General features: G+C 41.2%; 1 protein-coding gene across 1 annotated transcript; it reads right to left on the bottom strand.

Annotated features, from left to right (window-relative positions):
- Window positions 1-8,970: 8,970 nt before the first annotated feature.
- LOC103705444 (trihelix transcription factor ASR3) lies at window positions 8,971-11,396 on the bottom strand. The gene is made up of 2 exons (XM_008789151.3): window positions 10,066-11,396; window positions 8,971-9,397 (listed from the first exon to the last, which is right to left on the bottom strand). Exons 1-2 carry the CDS (start codon window positions 10,712-10,714, stop codon window positions 9,072-9,074), a joined length of 975 nt encoding a protein of 324 aa, XP_008787373.1. The 5' UTR covers window positions 10,715-11,396; the 3' UTR covers window positions 8,971-9,071.
- Window positions 11,397-14,155: the final 2,759 nt, after the last annotated feature.

Raw genomic sequence — 14,155 nt, 5'->3', positions numbered from 1 at the left:
ACTAGGGGACACTGCAGCACAGATCCAATGGGGCTGACCATGGGCCAATCATGGTGTTTGTGATTAGATTTGAATGGATTTGAACACTTATGAGAACGTCAGGGCTTGAACGGAGGGAGTATGTGAGGACCCGTGTGGGCGTGTGTTTAGTCCCACATCGGTTATTCACTGGGTAGATCTTGGGTACTTATACAGGATTAAGGAATCCAAACAATACCTTCTGGCTAGCCATTTTGGGTGAGGTCCTGGGTTGTTACAAAGGGGACACTGCAGCACGGATCTATTGGGGTTGACCACGGACCGATCGTGGTGTTTGTAATTAAATTTGAATGGATTTGAACCCTTAGCCTGACGAGAACGTCATGACTTGAACGGGGGGAGTATGTGAGGACCCGTGCAGGCGTATATTTAGTCCTACATCGGTTATTCGCTGGGTAGATCTTGGGTACTTATACAGGATCAAGGAACCTAAATAATACCTTCCGGCTAGTCATTTTGGGTGAGGTCCTGGGTTGTTACACCTTTATATTCCAAATTTCCAATAAGTGAAAAGAAATAAAAAGGGCTCTCTTACCATAATAGAAGCTCTTTCTAGGGAGTATTCTAGTGGTTAGCATGCAACCATGCTCTTCAATTACAACCATCTCTAAAGCAAAGGTTATGTTAGAAGAGCATACACTTAGAGTTCCAGAGATTCAAGCACCAAAAACTTTTTATAGGGGATGATATATGTTGGGGGAAAAAATGGACCATCCCACAAATACAATCAGAGCATCTAAATCTGATGACAGGCATGACCCCGGCAAGCATAATCTTGACATGCACGACCTCAGCATGCATGAGCTTAGAAGGCTGTCGAGCTCAGAACGCCGAGCACAAAAGGCTGCCGACCTTAGAAGGCTGATCTTGTCGTCCACATGCTGCGGCCGTGCCCTGCAGCAGCCTCACCACACCATGTTTTGCTTGCCGGCCACGCCATGACATATCAACCAAGAACCATACCCTGCTACGACCGTCAACAATTAAATGCGCACGATCTCCATGGACCTCTAGCCAGCTCAAAATCTCAGACCATCCACGGCAACTCGTTGACTCACTCAACTCCGTCCAGTCACCCAAGGCAACTCATTAATTCAAACGATCACGCCCAATCATGACAGTAACCCATTAATTCGCCCAGTCACATCGCAGGTAACACTGGCACTCCTCCTATAAAAAGAAAACTTCTTCCTCTAAAGGGGGGACTGGGAACTTTTGACTTTGACTTCTACATATAAACTCTCTCCTTTCTCCACGAAAGCCCCCTCTGACTTAAGCATCGGAGGGTCGGCGCCAGAAACCTCGGCTACCGGCTTCATGCAGATCCCCCGGAGGACGTAGCTCGCCGACGCACCACCTCCCGGAGCTCCTCCTTCTTAGCTAGTGGTCGCCCCCGGGTCCAATTTTCAGTAACAGTTAGCGCTAGAAGAAGGGACCGAGTTGTGACCATGAAGCTAAGGAGTAAAGGAGTCTGTAACGCCTCCCGGCATCGTGCACCAAGTCTTGGACACTCAGTCCAGAACCCATCACCAAGGCCTCCGGCGGATCCAGTCCTTCAAGTCCAACCAGAGCAGTTCAACCTGCTTGTCCAACAAGTCCAAGCATTCACTGCGTCCGTTCAAGGCCTACGACAAGTAAAAGACCAGCCTCTACTCCCTCCTCACGAGCATGAGTCCTCAGGACGCCACTCGCGACATCATTTTTCTGTAGAGCATCGCCACCACCGAAGCTTCCACCGAGCTCGACCCCCAAGCCGGGAGGGCTTGTCGCGCATCTATCATCCTGAGATCTCGCGCCGAAGCCTGACGCCTCGAGAACAGGAGCACCCATCTGAGGCGGGGTCTGCCCCATGCCAAGCTGCAACAGGAGCCCCACCCGAGCTCGGCAGAAAAGTCGAGGACTTGGAGCAGCAGATACAGATGCTTCGAGACCGAGGCCCGAAGCGAGACACCGACCTTGACTTTACAACAGAGTCTCCATTCTCTCAATGGATCATGGATGAGTCAATCCCCTAGAGGTTCAAGATACCACAGATTGAGCCATATGATGGCTCATCTGATCCTCTGGATCATTGGAGAGCTACAAGGCCCTTATGACACTCCAAGAAGCCACAGATGCTCTACTCTGCAAAGCCTTCCCAGCGACTCTCTGCAAGGCAGCTCGTCTTTGGTTCTCCGGATTAAAGTCCAGCTCGATTCTCTCCTTTGAACAGTTGGGCAGGCAGCTCGACACCCATTTTGCCGCTAACCGGCGTCAGCGCTGGACCTCAGACTCCCTCTTCGCCATCAAGTAGAAGGAGGTAGAATCCTTACAAGACTACATTAATCGCTTTATCTCGACCACATGGGAGGTTCGCGATCTCGACCAGTCAATCGCCATGTTGGCATTGAAGACTGGAGCTCAGCCCTACAAATTTCTCTTTTCCATCGAGAAGAGCTTCCCCGCCAACTTTCTTGAAATGTTGGCCCGAGCTCGCAAGTACACCAAGGCTGAGGAAGCCATGGCCTCTCGGTGGGAGGCAGCCGAATGACCTGCCAAGATGCATAAGAAGCGCCAGGAGGAGCACTCCCAACCAAGCAGTAGATTTCCTTAGGATTGCTACAAGCTACGTGATGAGATCGAGGCACTTGTCTGCCGAGGTTGGTTGAGTTGTTTTGTCCGTGATCAGGCCTACAGGAGAGAGCCCGAGGAACAAAACCTAGTGCTGCATGAGGAGCGAAACGACAACTGAACTCTCGTGGGCATCATCAATACCATCGGAGGGCAAGCGAGTAGAGGCACCTGAAGCATCGAGCTCGGAAGAAGGAGCTTCCTCAAAGCATCCGTGCACTGTGAAAGTCATCTCTTTTTTCGATGAAGACCAAAAGGGTGTTGAGCCCTCTTCATGACAACGTTGTAGCTATTTCCTTCATCATTGCAAGGCTTTAAAAAGGATTTTAGCACATAATGAAAGCTCGGCTGATGCCTTATTTTGTAATGCCTTCCGAAGGATGAGCGCTCCTCTGGCCAGATTCACAAGAGATTCCATCTCAAGAAAGTACTATGAAGTTAAACCTTCTCATGGCCCAGGTCAGCTCGGCCTACAACGCAACTCTTGGCCAACCAAGGCAACAACAATATCGAGTCCATCTTGGCAAAGAAAAATGCTCTTGAGTAGCCATGGATCCTGCATGATCATGGCTCCTCGACCTCGAGGGGCAACGGCGCGGCCCAGAGCTCAACGCGTGCCGCCTAACGGCCTCCAACGACTCCTAGCCGGTGTTGAGCCAAGTCCTGAGGGACCTCAAAGCTCGGAAGCTGTCAATATGTCTCCAAAAGGTACCTCCATCTCCAACATCGCCCTCCTTCGTCTATGTTCTCGAGCTGATGCTTACCTCCGAGCTGGACTCTTCTGTTCTCGAGCTCATCTAAGTGCTCGAGCTCTTCTGTACTCGAGCTCATCTAAGTGCTCGAGCTCTTTCGTTCTCGAGCTTATTTAAGTGATCGAGCTCTTCCGTTATGCTCATCTAAGTGCTCGATGACATTTCGACGCCATTTCGACGCCACTTCGACGACATTCGACGCCATTTGGACGCTACTTCGACGGCATTCGACGTCATTTCGACGACACTTCGACGACATTCGACGCTACTTCGACGACATTCGACGACACTTCGACGCCACTTCGACGACATTCGACGCCACTTCGATGACATTTCGATGCCATTTTGACGACATTCGACGCCATTTCGACGACATTCGAGCCTATTCAACGCCTTCTATGATGACGCACCCCAATCTGAGTGGAGGAATCCTGCTGAATGGACCACAAGCCAAAGAAGGCCACTGAAGTCGACCTCGGAGCAGAGTCGCTTAGCTCGGCTTGGACAGCTCGGCTTAAGGCTGTTAGCTCCGACTGCACGAGAGGTACACCCTACTTGGCTCGTACATCTCCATAGATATTTGACTGTATTACAGAAAGATCGACGACTGGACTACTTCCTTCGTCCGAGCCAAAAAGCAGCTCGAACTCGGAAGTCGGGGGATAATGTTGGGGGGAAAAATGGACCACCCCACTAATACAATCAGAGAACCCGAATCCGATGACAAGCATGACCCCGGAAACATTTTAATACTAATACAGATACAAATAAATTCATTAAATGCAAATTGTTTCTTTGGCCCAAGCATGATCTCGACATGCACGACCTCAGCATGCATGAGCTCAGAAGGATGCCGAGCTTAGAAGGCCGAGCACAGAAGGCTGCCGAGCTTAGCAGGCCGACCTCATCATCCATATGCTGCGGTCATGCCCTGTAGCAGCCTCACCGCACCATGCTTTGCTTGCTGGCCATACCACGACATATCAACCAGGGACCATACCCTGCTACGACTGTCAACAATTAAATGTGCACGATCTCTACGAACCTCCAGCCAGCCCAAAATCTCAGGCCATCCACGGCAACTCGTTGACTTACTCAACTCCGTTCAGTCACCCACAGCAACTCATTAATTTACACGATCATGCCCAATCATGACGGTAACCCATTAATTCGCTCAGTCACATCGCAGGTAACCCTAGCACCTCTCCTATAAAAAGAAAATTTCTTCCTCTAAAGGAGGGATTGGGGACTTCTGACTTTGACTTCTACATACAAACTCTCTCTCTTTCTCCACGAAAGCCCTCTCTGACTTAAGCATTAGAGGGCCGGCACCAGAAACTCCGGCCATCGGCTTTTTGCAGGTTCCCCGGAGGACGCAGTCCGCCGACGCACCACCTTCCGAAGCTCCTCCTTCTTAGCCAGTGGTCGCCCTCGGATCCAGTTTCTAGCAACAATATACATGTGAGTTTTGTCTACCAAAAGTTTATAGACTATTAGCCAATAAAACTAAGCCACAGCAAAACAAAATATTACTCAAATATCCTTGTAACAATCATCACAAGAAATAGTTCCATCTCATTAAGGGAAAAGTTAAAGAATTTTGGAGGAGACTATAAAATTTGTAAAAATTGTGATGCAAGAAAAAAAGGAACCACATTATTTGTTATTCTCTATCTCTGTTAGATTAATTGTTATTATAAACAAAAGTACTTTCTTTCATATCCCTTTCTCTTACTAAAAAATCCAGCATGTGGATTTCCATGATATTACGCAATAGCATTTAATTGAGCTGAAAAAATTATGCCTAATTACTTTACGCTCCTTTGCATAGTTACAATATTCGTCGAATTGTTGAAAAGTTCATAAGATAATCTTAGTTTTTTCTCTTGGTTGAATGAATCTCCGAATTATTCTTCCAGAAAAAACCACTCTAGAATTATTTAATATGATTTATTCATGACTTATTCATGATTAATTTTTAAAAAATATGTTGAGGATACCATATATTACTATAATGGTGATATTTTTGCTATCATATATTATTTTTATCTCGTATGTAATTATTTTAAATTAAAAAATTGTAAATATTTAGCAATGCCATTTTTTTCAGTTTTATTCTTCTTGAGCTTTTGATGAATTTGCTGGATTTCTTCTAGTTTTTGAATCATTACCTCCAGTTGAATTATTCTGAAGTGCTGAATTTATGATTGTGCAACCCATTAGATGTATCTACGGTCTTGATTTTATGTTAATCAATGGCTAGCATATAAAAAGATTTGATTGAAAATATTATTTATTTTCTTATATTTAAAAATTTATAAAATTATAAAATATTGTCTATTATTCCTTGTATTATTAGAAACTCCTAATTCTCTTTCAAGGTAGGCGAGATCTCGTTAAGTTTTGTCCAAATTTGAGGCTATCTTGTGCATCCTAACTTGTTTCTTAATTACTCACATGCAATCATAACTTAAGACTTTCCTTAATCCAGATTAGGAAAATATTTTGCTTCTGCATACTCCCCCGGCCTTCCACTTGATTCTCAAGCATATTGGATATTCAGCTTACAAATACACATCCACATATGTATGTACATACATGCATATATACATATATACATACATATATTGTAAGGCCCAACCTTATTGGGCCATCCTGTTGGCCCATCCCAACATCCGAAACGCGGCCCGAAGGCCTATTAGAACTTTGCCCTGGTTGAGTACGACGGAAGAGAACGAGTCCTCCTCTTTCTCGGACTCTGTTGGAGACTAGAAAACCCTAGTCTCTGCTCTATATAAGCTCCTCCCTCTCCTCCCCCATTGGAAAGCCAGCCTCTATCGGAGTTTAGTCACCAATTTTTTCTTCGAATCTTCTACGATTGTCGATCGTGCCAGCACCATTGCTGTGTCCTGCCATCGTTGCAAGCTACGTAAGAACCCGACAACTTTATATCAACCTTTTTCTCCCTCTTCTGTGACCTTTGGAAACTTTAACGATGCTTTATGGCGTGGGGCAAGCCCGACAAGCTGACGCTTTTAAGCATCGGCCTAGTCCGACACAAACCAACGGTTTCAAGCGTCGGTCCGTATTAGCCGATGCTTTTAAGCATCGGTTTACTCGCAGATGAACAATGTTTAAAAGCGTCGGCATACATGGCCGATGCTTTCTTCAAGCGTTGGTGTAAACTGAGCCCACCCCCACCTGCCCGACGTCTTACCCATGCTTTGGGGGGCGTTGGCAGGAAATCTACCGATGCTTAAAAGCATCGGTAAAGACCAAATAAAGCGCCAGGATATATCCTTTCTTTTGCGGTGATTCTGGCCAGTGATCGTCGGAATTTGGCCGAAAAGGGTCAAAACCCCTATTTCCCCTATTCTTAGAAAGCAAGCTTTCTTCTTCTTTTGATTCCCCTAGGTTCTGCCATCAGTTCTTGTCATAAGGCCTCCCTCCGTTCCTCTACAGTAGCCTACAACCTTGGTTGGAGTTCCGGCCGCCGAGACACCTCGATTTCATAATTTAAGAGGTTGAAACCCCTGTTTTTGATTGTTTAGGTGACATTGGCTGCCAATCGCCTGCCGCTAGTTGGTCGATCGTGGGTCCCTAACCTCAGACAGTACTTGTGGCCACCTCCTTCCTTTCATATTCCTTGGTTAGAGAGAGAAGCTTGTCCTCTCTCTTCCTTTCTCTTTCCTCTCTCTTCTCCATCTTTTTTGGCACAGATTATCTTAGGTTAGAGTCCATTTAAATTGATGTTTTACCTTAGAATAATATTAGAATTGCAAGACATTTAAATATTGAGTTAGTTATTAAAATAAAAATTTGCATATTATTATTTAAGGTTATTCTGTTGCATATTTTTGATATCATATTGAGATGTCTTGCATGCTTGTTGGGCGGGTTCCCTATGAGTATGCGGCGGTTGACACGACCACAGGTTCGTGAACTCGAGTCGGGGGCGTGACATATATATAGAAGGCTAAGTTTATCAACTGTGCATGATGGTTCAGAATAAGAAATAGGAGGATTTTTAGCTAACTTCTAGACAAGTGGATGATATTATTTGAGAGATTAAATTTCATTGGCTAAAATGATATTTGGTTATTTCTTCTAAGTATGCTGATGAAGTCCTATAATAGTTTGATACTTTGTCATGATTCATTTCTATGTCTCATAAAATAAATTAATAGGAGAATCCATCTTTCTCCTAAAAAGAAAATGTATGCGTGTGAAAGGACAAACATGTGAAAACACACATACACACACACACACACACACAGGTGTTTATTCTGGGGAAGAGATAAAAGAGAGCGATATGCATGGAATGTGAGACTGCAAGGTAGCAAATGGCCATGACATATGCATGGAATGTAGGATTGTAAGGCAGCAAATGGCCATGGCACAGTTAGTAAATAGTACATGTACATTACTTCAAAAAAAAAAAAAAGGGTACATATACATTTACTAGTTTCTATAATACAAAATAATATTTATCATTTCGATACTGAATTAATACATGGTATGATATGAGATGATGAAATATATTGAATGCCGGTATTATATATATATTGATTTGATACGATATAATGATATAATGATATGGTGTCAGCAAACTTTTTTTTTTTTTGGTTAAAAATAGGAGGGAGAGGAGAACTTCACCCGCGTAGCAGCTTCTACTGGGCCTTCCTTCCACTAGCGAATATTTGATATAGGCCGCAAGTTTCTGCATAACTTTTTCGACCTGTGGGCTCTTCCCACTGAGATCAACACTTATATATGAGTAGGTTACCCTAGCGCTACCTCAGTATCGACAGACCAGATAGTAATTCCACCGGGCAAGTCAAACGGAGGGCATACGGTCTCCACATTTAATTGACGTCCACAAGTTTCGAACTTGGATCATGCCAGTAGAATCAAAGCCCCATTCTCACCATGCTACCACCTCGGCTGTCGGCAAACTCTGATATCAAAACTTTTAGAGTAGAAAAGAGCTTGAGAACACTAAATCTCTGAGTTGTTTCAGCAGACCCGCAAGGGAATTACAGTGCCATCATACGTTTTAAAAAAAAAAAAGACAAATCACCGTTCAAGGAAGCTTTATCCGTAGCTGATGCATCGCCGATCACCATTCCCACCAAATCCACAGAAAACTACTTATGATGGCATGACTGTAATTTTCTGAAGGGATTCCTGTGACCATTCTTGACTGCTCTCCCTGCCTTTGAGGTACTTGTTTGTATACACACAACAAAACAAAGCATCTCTGACACAAGCATAGATGACATCTCTGCATGTCTTTTCTTATTCAGAACCACATCAGAATCAGATAAATAGGTTGATCAATGACCTAAAGGCTAACTGTTACACCAAACAGTTTAATCTTAAATATTAACCTTTAAGTTTATAAAATATAACCTAGAAATTTCATTATCTTGTCATGTGCTACTCGCAGAGAGCATCTTTCTTTGGCAAGCTTTTCTAAGGAAATTATGACCTGAAAGTTGCAGCAGAGATTCCTGTAAGCTCTGCAAGATTAATCATTGGAAGTGGCAATGGTTGAAGAAAGGGAGAGCCGAGAGGTTTCACCAAAAGTGAAATAAGAAACATAAGAGGGTATTCATCAACATACAATGGAAGAGTTTTTGGTTACATTTTGTGGCAATCTTTCTATATTTATTTTGGAGCTGCTGGACCCTTGTCAGCAAGTGAACCAAGGATTGAGCTGGCTAGCTGGTTGATTGCAGCAGCCAAGCCATCCATGGACTGGATACTGATCTCTGCCTTTGACTGCTCCATCTTGGCCTTTCTCTCCTCTATTCTCCTGAGATCATTGTGCCTTCTCTCCTCCTTCTCCTCACCAGCTTGGAATGCTTCTGCCAAAATGGAAGCACTTTTGGAGATTGCTGAAGTTAGTTTATGGGAACTGTTCTTGCTGCTGCTTCCTTCTCCTCTTCTCCTCTTCCTCTCAGGTGAGTTTGAATGCTCATCATCATCAGAATCTGAGCTATCACAGATCTCCAACAAATCCAATGGAATCAAACAAATGAGTGATTACAGAAAACAGAGGGAAAGGAGATTAAGTTGATGAAAGCAAGAGTTTTAGGACCAAGTTTAGAAAATACAACTCTACTCTAGACTTCAACAAAGACACATGGAATCAAAGAAATGAATAACCATATGGTGAGACGGAAGGATAGAGGTGAGTGAATAAAAGCAAGAGCTTTAAAATTAGGCTAGCAAACTAAACTTTAATCTAACTGGGATTTGTCAAAAGCGGTGAAGAGAAATTAGTCATTTCTATCATCAGTTCATTAGAATATAAGGAAATCAACACTTGAAGTGGAAGAAGAGGAAATGAATTGCAGTTATTAAACAATAAGACCCATCAATGCATGAAGAAAGCGAATGAGAAACCCACCAAACAATAGTGCACCTAAGGACATGAAAAATTGAAGGGCTACATGTAAATTTTTTTAAAAAAATTAAAAGTTTTATTCAGAAATTTGCAATTAGTAAATAGAAGAAGTGATCGTCAAATAAGTGGTCAACAAGAATAAATCTACAAGAATTCATCTTGCAACACTAACATAAACAACCATAGCAAATGGCTGCATCAGTCATATTATTAACTATATAATGCAAGAGAGAGAGAGAGAGAGAGATTTACCTATGGTGCCTGCTGCTTGAGCTTGTGGGAGCTCATGAGTAGGAGATAATGGTGGTGGCTGTGGTCCTTGTGAGGTAGGGACTGGCCTATTATGCTGCATCACTGGAGGCATTGAAGCTGAGGTGCTTCCCATATGCCTCTCATCTCCCACTAATTCTGCCATGTTAGAAATACTACCACTCACTCCCTCAACACCCCTTCTGTCCACTACCTCAATCAAAGCCTCATATATCCCAGGCAAGAGATTGGAGGGTAGATTCCTCTCCTTCCTCTCATGCCTGTCAAGCTTCCAATAAGACAGCCTATCACCCTCTTCAGCTCCCAAACTCATCTCATATGCTCTCACCTTCTTGAAGTCCCTCATGAGGTTATCCCACCTATCATTGCACTGGTTTTGGCTCCTATAGCAACCACATCTCCAACAATAGTCTTCCACCCATTTCCACCTCATCTCTGATGGTCTACTACTGCTGCTGCTTCCACCCTCCCTCCCCTCACTCTCTATGGACCTCTTCATCCTCCTCTCATTGTCAATCTTCTTTGCCTCAATCAAAACCATTGTCTCATTGAGGGTCCAGTTCCCTTTTCTATACTCCCTTCTTCTCTCTTCTCCTCCCACCACCCCAAACATAGCGCTCTTATCAGCCATGTTCCACTTGCACTCAACCCTACCAGCCAACAAGGCTTTCTATTCTTTCCACCATCTTCTCCTTCTCCTAGGTTTGATTTGATATTAATAATTGTTGTTGTTCTTCTAACTTCAACCCTCCAAACTAGGATCAAAAGGTGGAAGTCTTCATGTTTTTGTTCTGAGGCTAGGGATTGCATGCACATAAAATATCAGCAGAGGAGAAAAGAACAAGGCATGGGGAGGAGACCTTTTGGCTTTTCCTTTTTCCCCCTCTCCCCCTTTTTATGAGCTTTTGATATGATGTGGGTCTCACTTTGAGACTTTCAGACTTCAAACTCTTTCTTTAAAGCCTACGACCTACTTATTGGTGCCACCCCTCCGGAGTGAGGAAATGGACTCCATGTGTGCTTCCTACAAATATATATATAACCTCTAGATAGAGTTAGAGGGTGCATAATCTAAGGTCCCAGCTAGCATCATTGGGTATATAAAATAAGCCAACGATCACAAGAAAAAGCCAGGCAGATCTACCTAACTGACAGCTTCAACAGACCCAATAGATCTCCTTACATAAGAGTGATTAGCTTTTGTATTTTTTAGTAGGATCACTTGCTTATAATATATATTGTATAATACCACTTTTTTGCATGTGTATAACCATTACAATTTAGACATCTTAGGTATTCCATTTGTATTTTTCTTTTTGGGGGATGCTAATTAGATGAAGCAGACAACAATCATGGACTTTAGGCGTAGTGGTTGCATCAACTTACCCACATCCGAGGTTTGAGTCATGGTGTCGGAGGTATTGTTTTCCAAATGTTTGATTAGAATAATTCTGAGCGGAGATTTTTCCAGCTCGTTATTCTCGAGATCAAATTTGGACTCGTTTGGTTCACGGGAAGAATTTTTTCTGAAAAAATAATTTCTAAGAATATGATGCCTAGAACAATAGTTTTAGCATATATATTTGGTTGATCATGAAAAAATAACACTTTTTATAATGGCTTATATTTAGTTGAGCATTTATCTTTTATAACAAAGTTGTTTGGAATATCTATTATACCCTTAATAAAAAGAAAAATCTTACCCATAAATTTTGATGGCTTAAAGATATTTTTGAAAGAAAAAAAATCTCAATTTTCAAGCGGTGAAAAAGTAGCTTGTTCATGTCCTCCATAGATTTTTTTTTTCTATGAAACATGAGAATCTTATTTCCATGAAAATGTTACTTTTTTTTATCTCTCTTCTTTAAAAAGTCCAACCAAATAAGAGGCATTTTTTTATTTCTTCATTGACCACATTTCTCCCCTTCTTTTTCCGCAAACCAAACGAGTTGAAAAAGAAAAAAAGAAAGCAACCTTGTTCATTGTATAACTTGTAATTGAAATGAAACAGGAAAAAAAAAAAAGTTTCTTAAGGTGACAAGTAATCAATTTCTTTTATGATTAATGTTTGTCTCGTGTGTCCTTTTCTCCCAAGACCATGAACATCTTATTGATGGATAGCTCTGTGCATGTGTATTGTCGTGTGAAGAGTGTAAGTGATGTCAAGTGATTTTGTCCCCCTTATTACCCCCAGCAAGGAAACTTTGCAAAGGGGACATTTGGGTTGCCGTGATGTCCGTGAGCCAGATGTTGGACATTCAGATCAAAGCTAGTACTCCAATGTTATTTTTGTTGTTCCATCTTCTATAAATTGTATGATTAGTGCATTCATCTGATCGACATAGCACTCGTGATGCCTATGATCTGATCCTTATCCGTTCTGATAAACAACGTTTACATATGTTAAAATCCTATAAAAAAACTAAGATTTTTAAATGAACAAATTTAAGAGTATATAAGCACCACAAGAGTTCTTAACCTATCTAATATGGAACTATTATTCCTCACCAATATAGATGCTAAACCTTATTTTTTTTATGCCCACTTCTATTGCTAAGAGTTTGGTAAAAGTTATCAAATATGAGATTCAAGCTAAATCATATTCATATATATATATATATAGAGAGAGACACACACACACACACAAACATGTATGCATGTAAGGGTAAATAAAGTACAAACTTGCAGGGTCTAAAATAATGGTAATTGTAACAGTTTTGGGTTATTTAGCATCACTATAAAGGCCCATTATTTTCATCATTTCTTCTAATAAAATATTTTTTAATTTGTAAAATTTTTATCTCAAGTTTCCCTCAAAAAAATTCTGTACCATATTAGAAAAAAAATAAATTATAATTTGAAAACTAATATCTTTTTTTATTATTTTGTGATATAATGCAGGTATAACAACTGTTCTAGCAATATTATTTTCATATTAAAAATTTGAGTTATGAAATAAATAATAGCTGTTATAATCATTGTAATGGTCAATAAACGATTTTGTTGGAGGTCCATTATGAAACTTTTGTGCCTTGGTGTGGGTGGGTGGTGTTCATCGATTTTGGCCTTCCAAGCACCGTCCTTTGACCAAGTGGGTGATGACCTGCGACTCGCGACGAGTCGTCACGATCGGTCTTCACGGCATTGGCTTTGGATTCTGTGAGGGATGTTAGAATGATTAAAAAAAAAAACTTCCACTATTTTTTTTTATATAAAACGAGTTAGATATATCACTCATAATTATACTATAATCAAGTCCAATATAATGTGTGATCATTTTGTTTTATAAACTTTGTTGCAACTTAAATATATAGGGTTGAGTACTATCTATTATGATAATTTTAGTATGTAGGTTAGAAAATCCAATTAAAATTTTGGAGCTCTCGATGAAAAGATTTTTTTATATTTCTATATAAAGACTATTTTTTGTAAGGAGCTGCTATTATTTCAGATGATTGAAGAATCGTTTTTAATATGCCTTCTGATGGTATATCTCTCAAATTTGAATACGGTGTTATTTTGGTTCTAAATTTTAGTATATTAGTATTTATGATTAATAATTAGTATCAAAGTTTTATGTTTTGGTACGGATGGATGGTGTTCATCGATTCCAAGCGACCAAGTGGGCGATGACCCGCGAGTCGCGACGAGTCGTCACGATCGGTCTTCACGGCATTGGCTTTGGATTCTGTGAGGGATGTTAGAATGATTAAAAAAAAAAACTTCCACTATTTTTTTTTATATAAAACGAGTTAGATATATCACTCATAATTATACTATAATCAAGTCCAATATAATGTGTGATCATTTTGTTTTATAAACTTTGTTGCAACTTAAATATATAGGGTTGAGTACTATCTATTATGATAATTTTAGTATGTAGGTTAGAAAATCCAATTAAAATTTTGGAGCTCTCGATGAAAAGATTTTTTTATATTTCTATATAAAGACTATTTTTTGTAAGGAGCTGCTATTATTTCAGATGATTGAAGAATCGTTTTTAATATGCCTTCTGATGGTATATCTCTCAAATTTGAATACGGTGTTATTTTGGTTCTAAATTTTAGTATAT

This window comes from Phoenix dactylifera, unplaced genomic scaffold, assembly GCF_009389715.1.
Source record: "Phoenix dactylifera cultivar Barhee BC4 unplaced genomic scaffold, palm_55x_up_171113_PBpolish2nd_filt_p 000007F, whole genome shotgun sequence".
Lineage (NCBI taxonomy): Eukaryota > Viridiplantae > Streptophyta > Magnoliopsida > Arecales > Arecaceae > Phoenix > Phoenix dactylifera.
Note: the sequence above shows the minus strand (reverse complement) of the source record. Positions and strands in the feature narration are given on the sequence as shown.

What these genes read in the sequence shown, in the direction of transcription:
- LOC103705444 (XM_008789151.3), bottom strand. Translation starts at nt 10,714, where the DNA reads ATGGCTGATAAGAGCGCTATGTTTGGGGTGGTGGGAGGAGAAGAGAGA. An exon ending in TCAAGCAGCAGGCACCATAG is followed by an intron (nt 9,398 to 10,065) that starts GTAAATCTCTCT and finishes GTGATAGCTCAG; the next exon opens with ATTCTGATGATGATGAGCAT.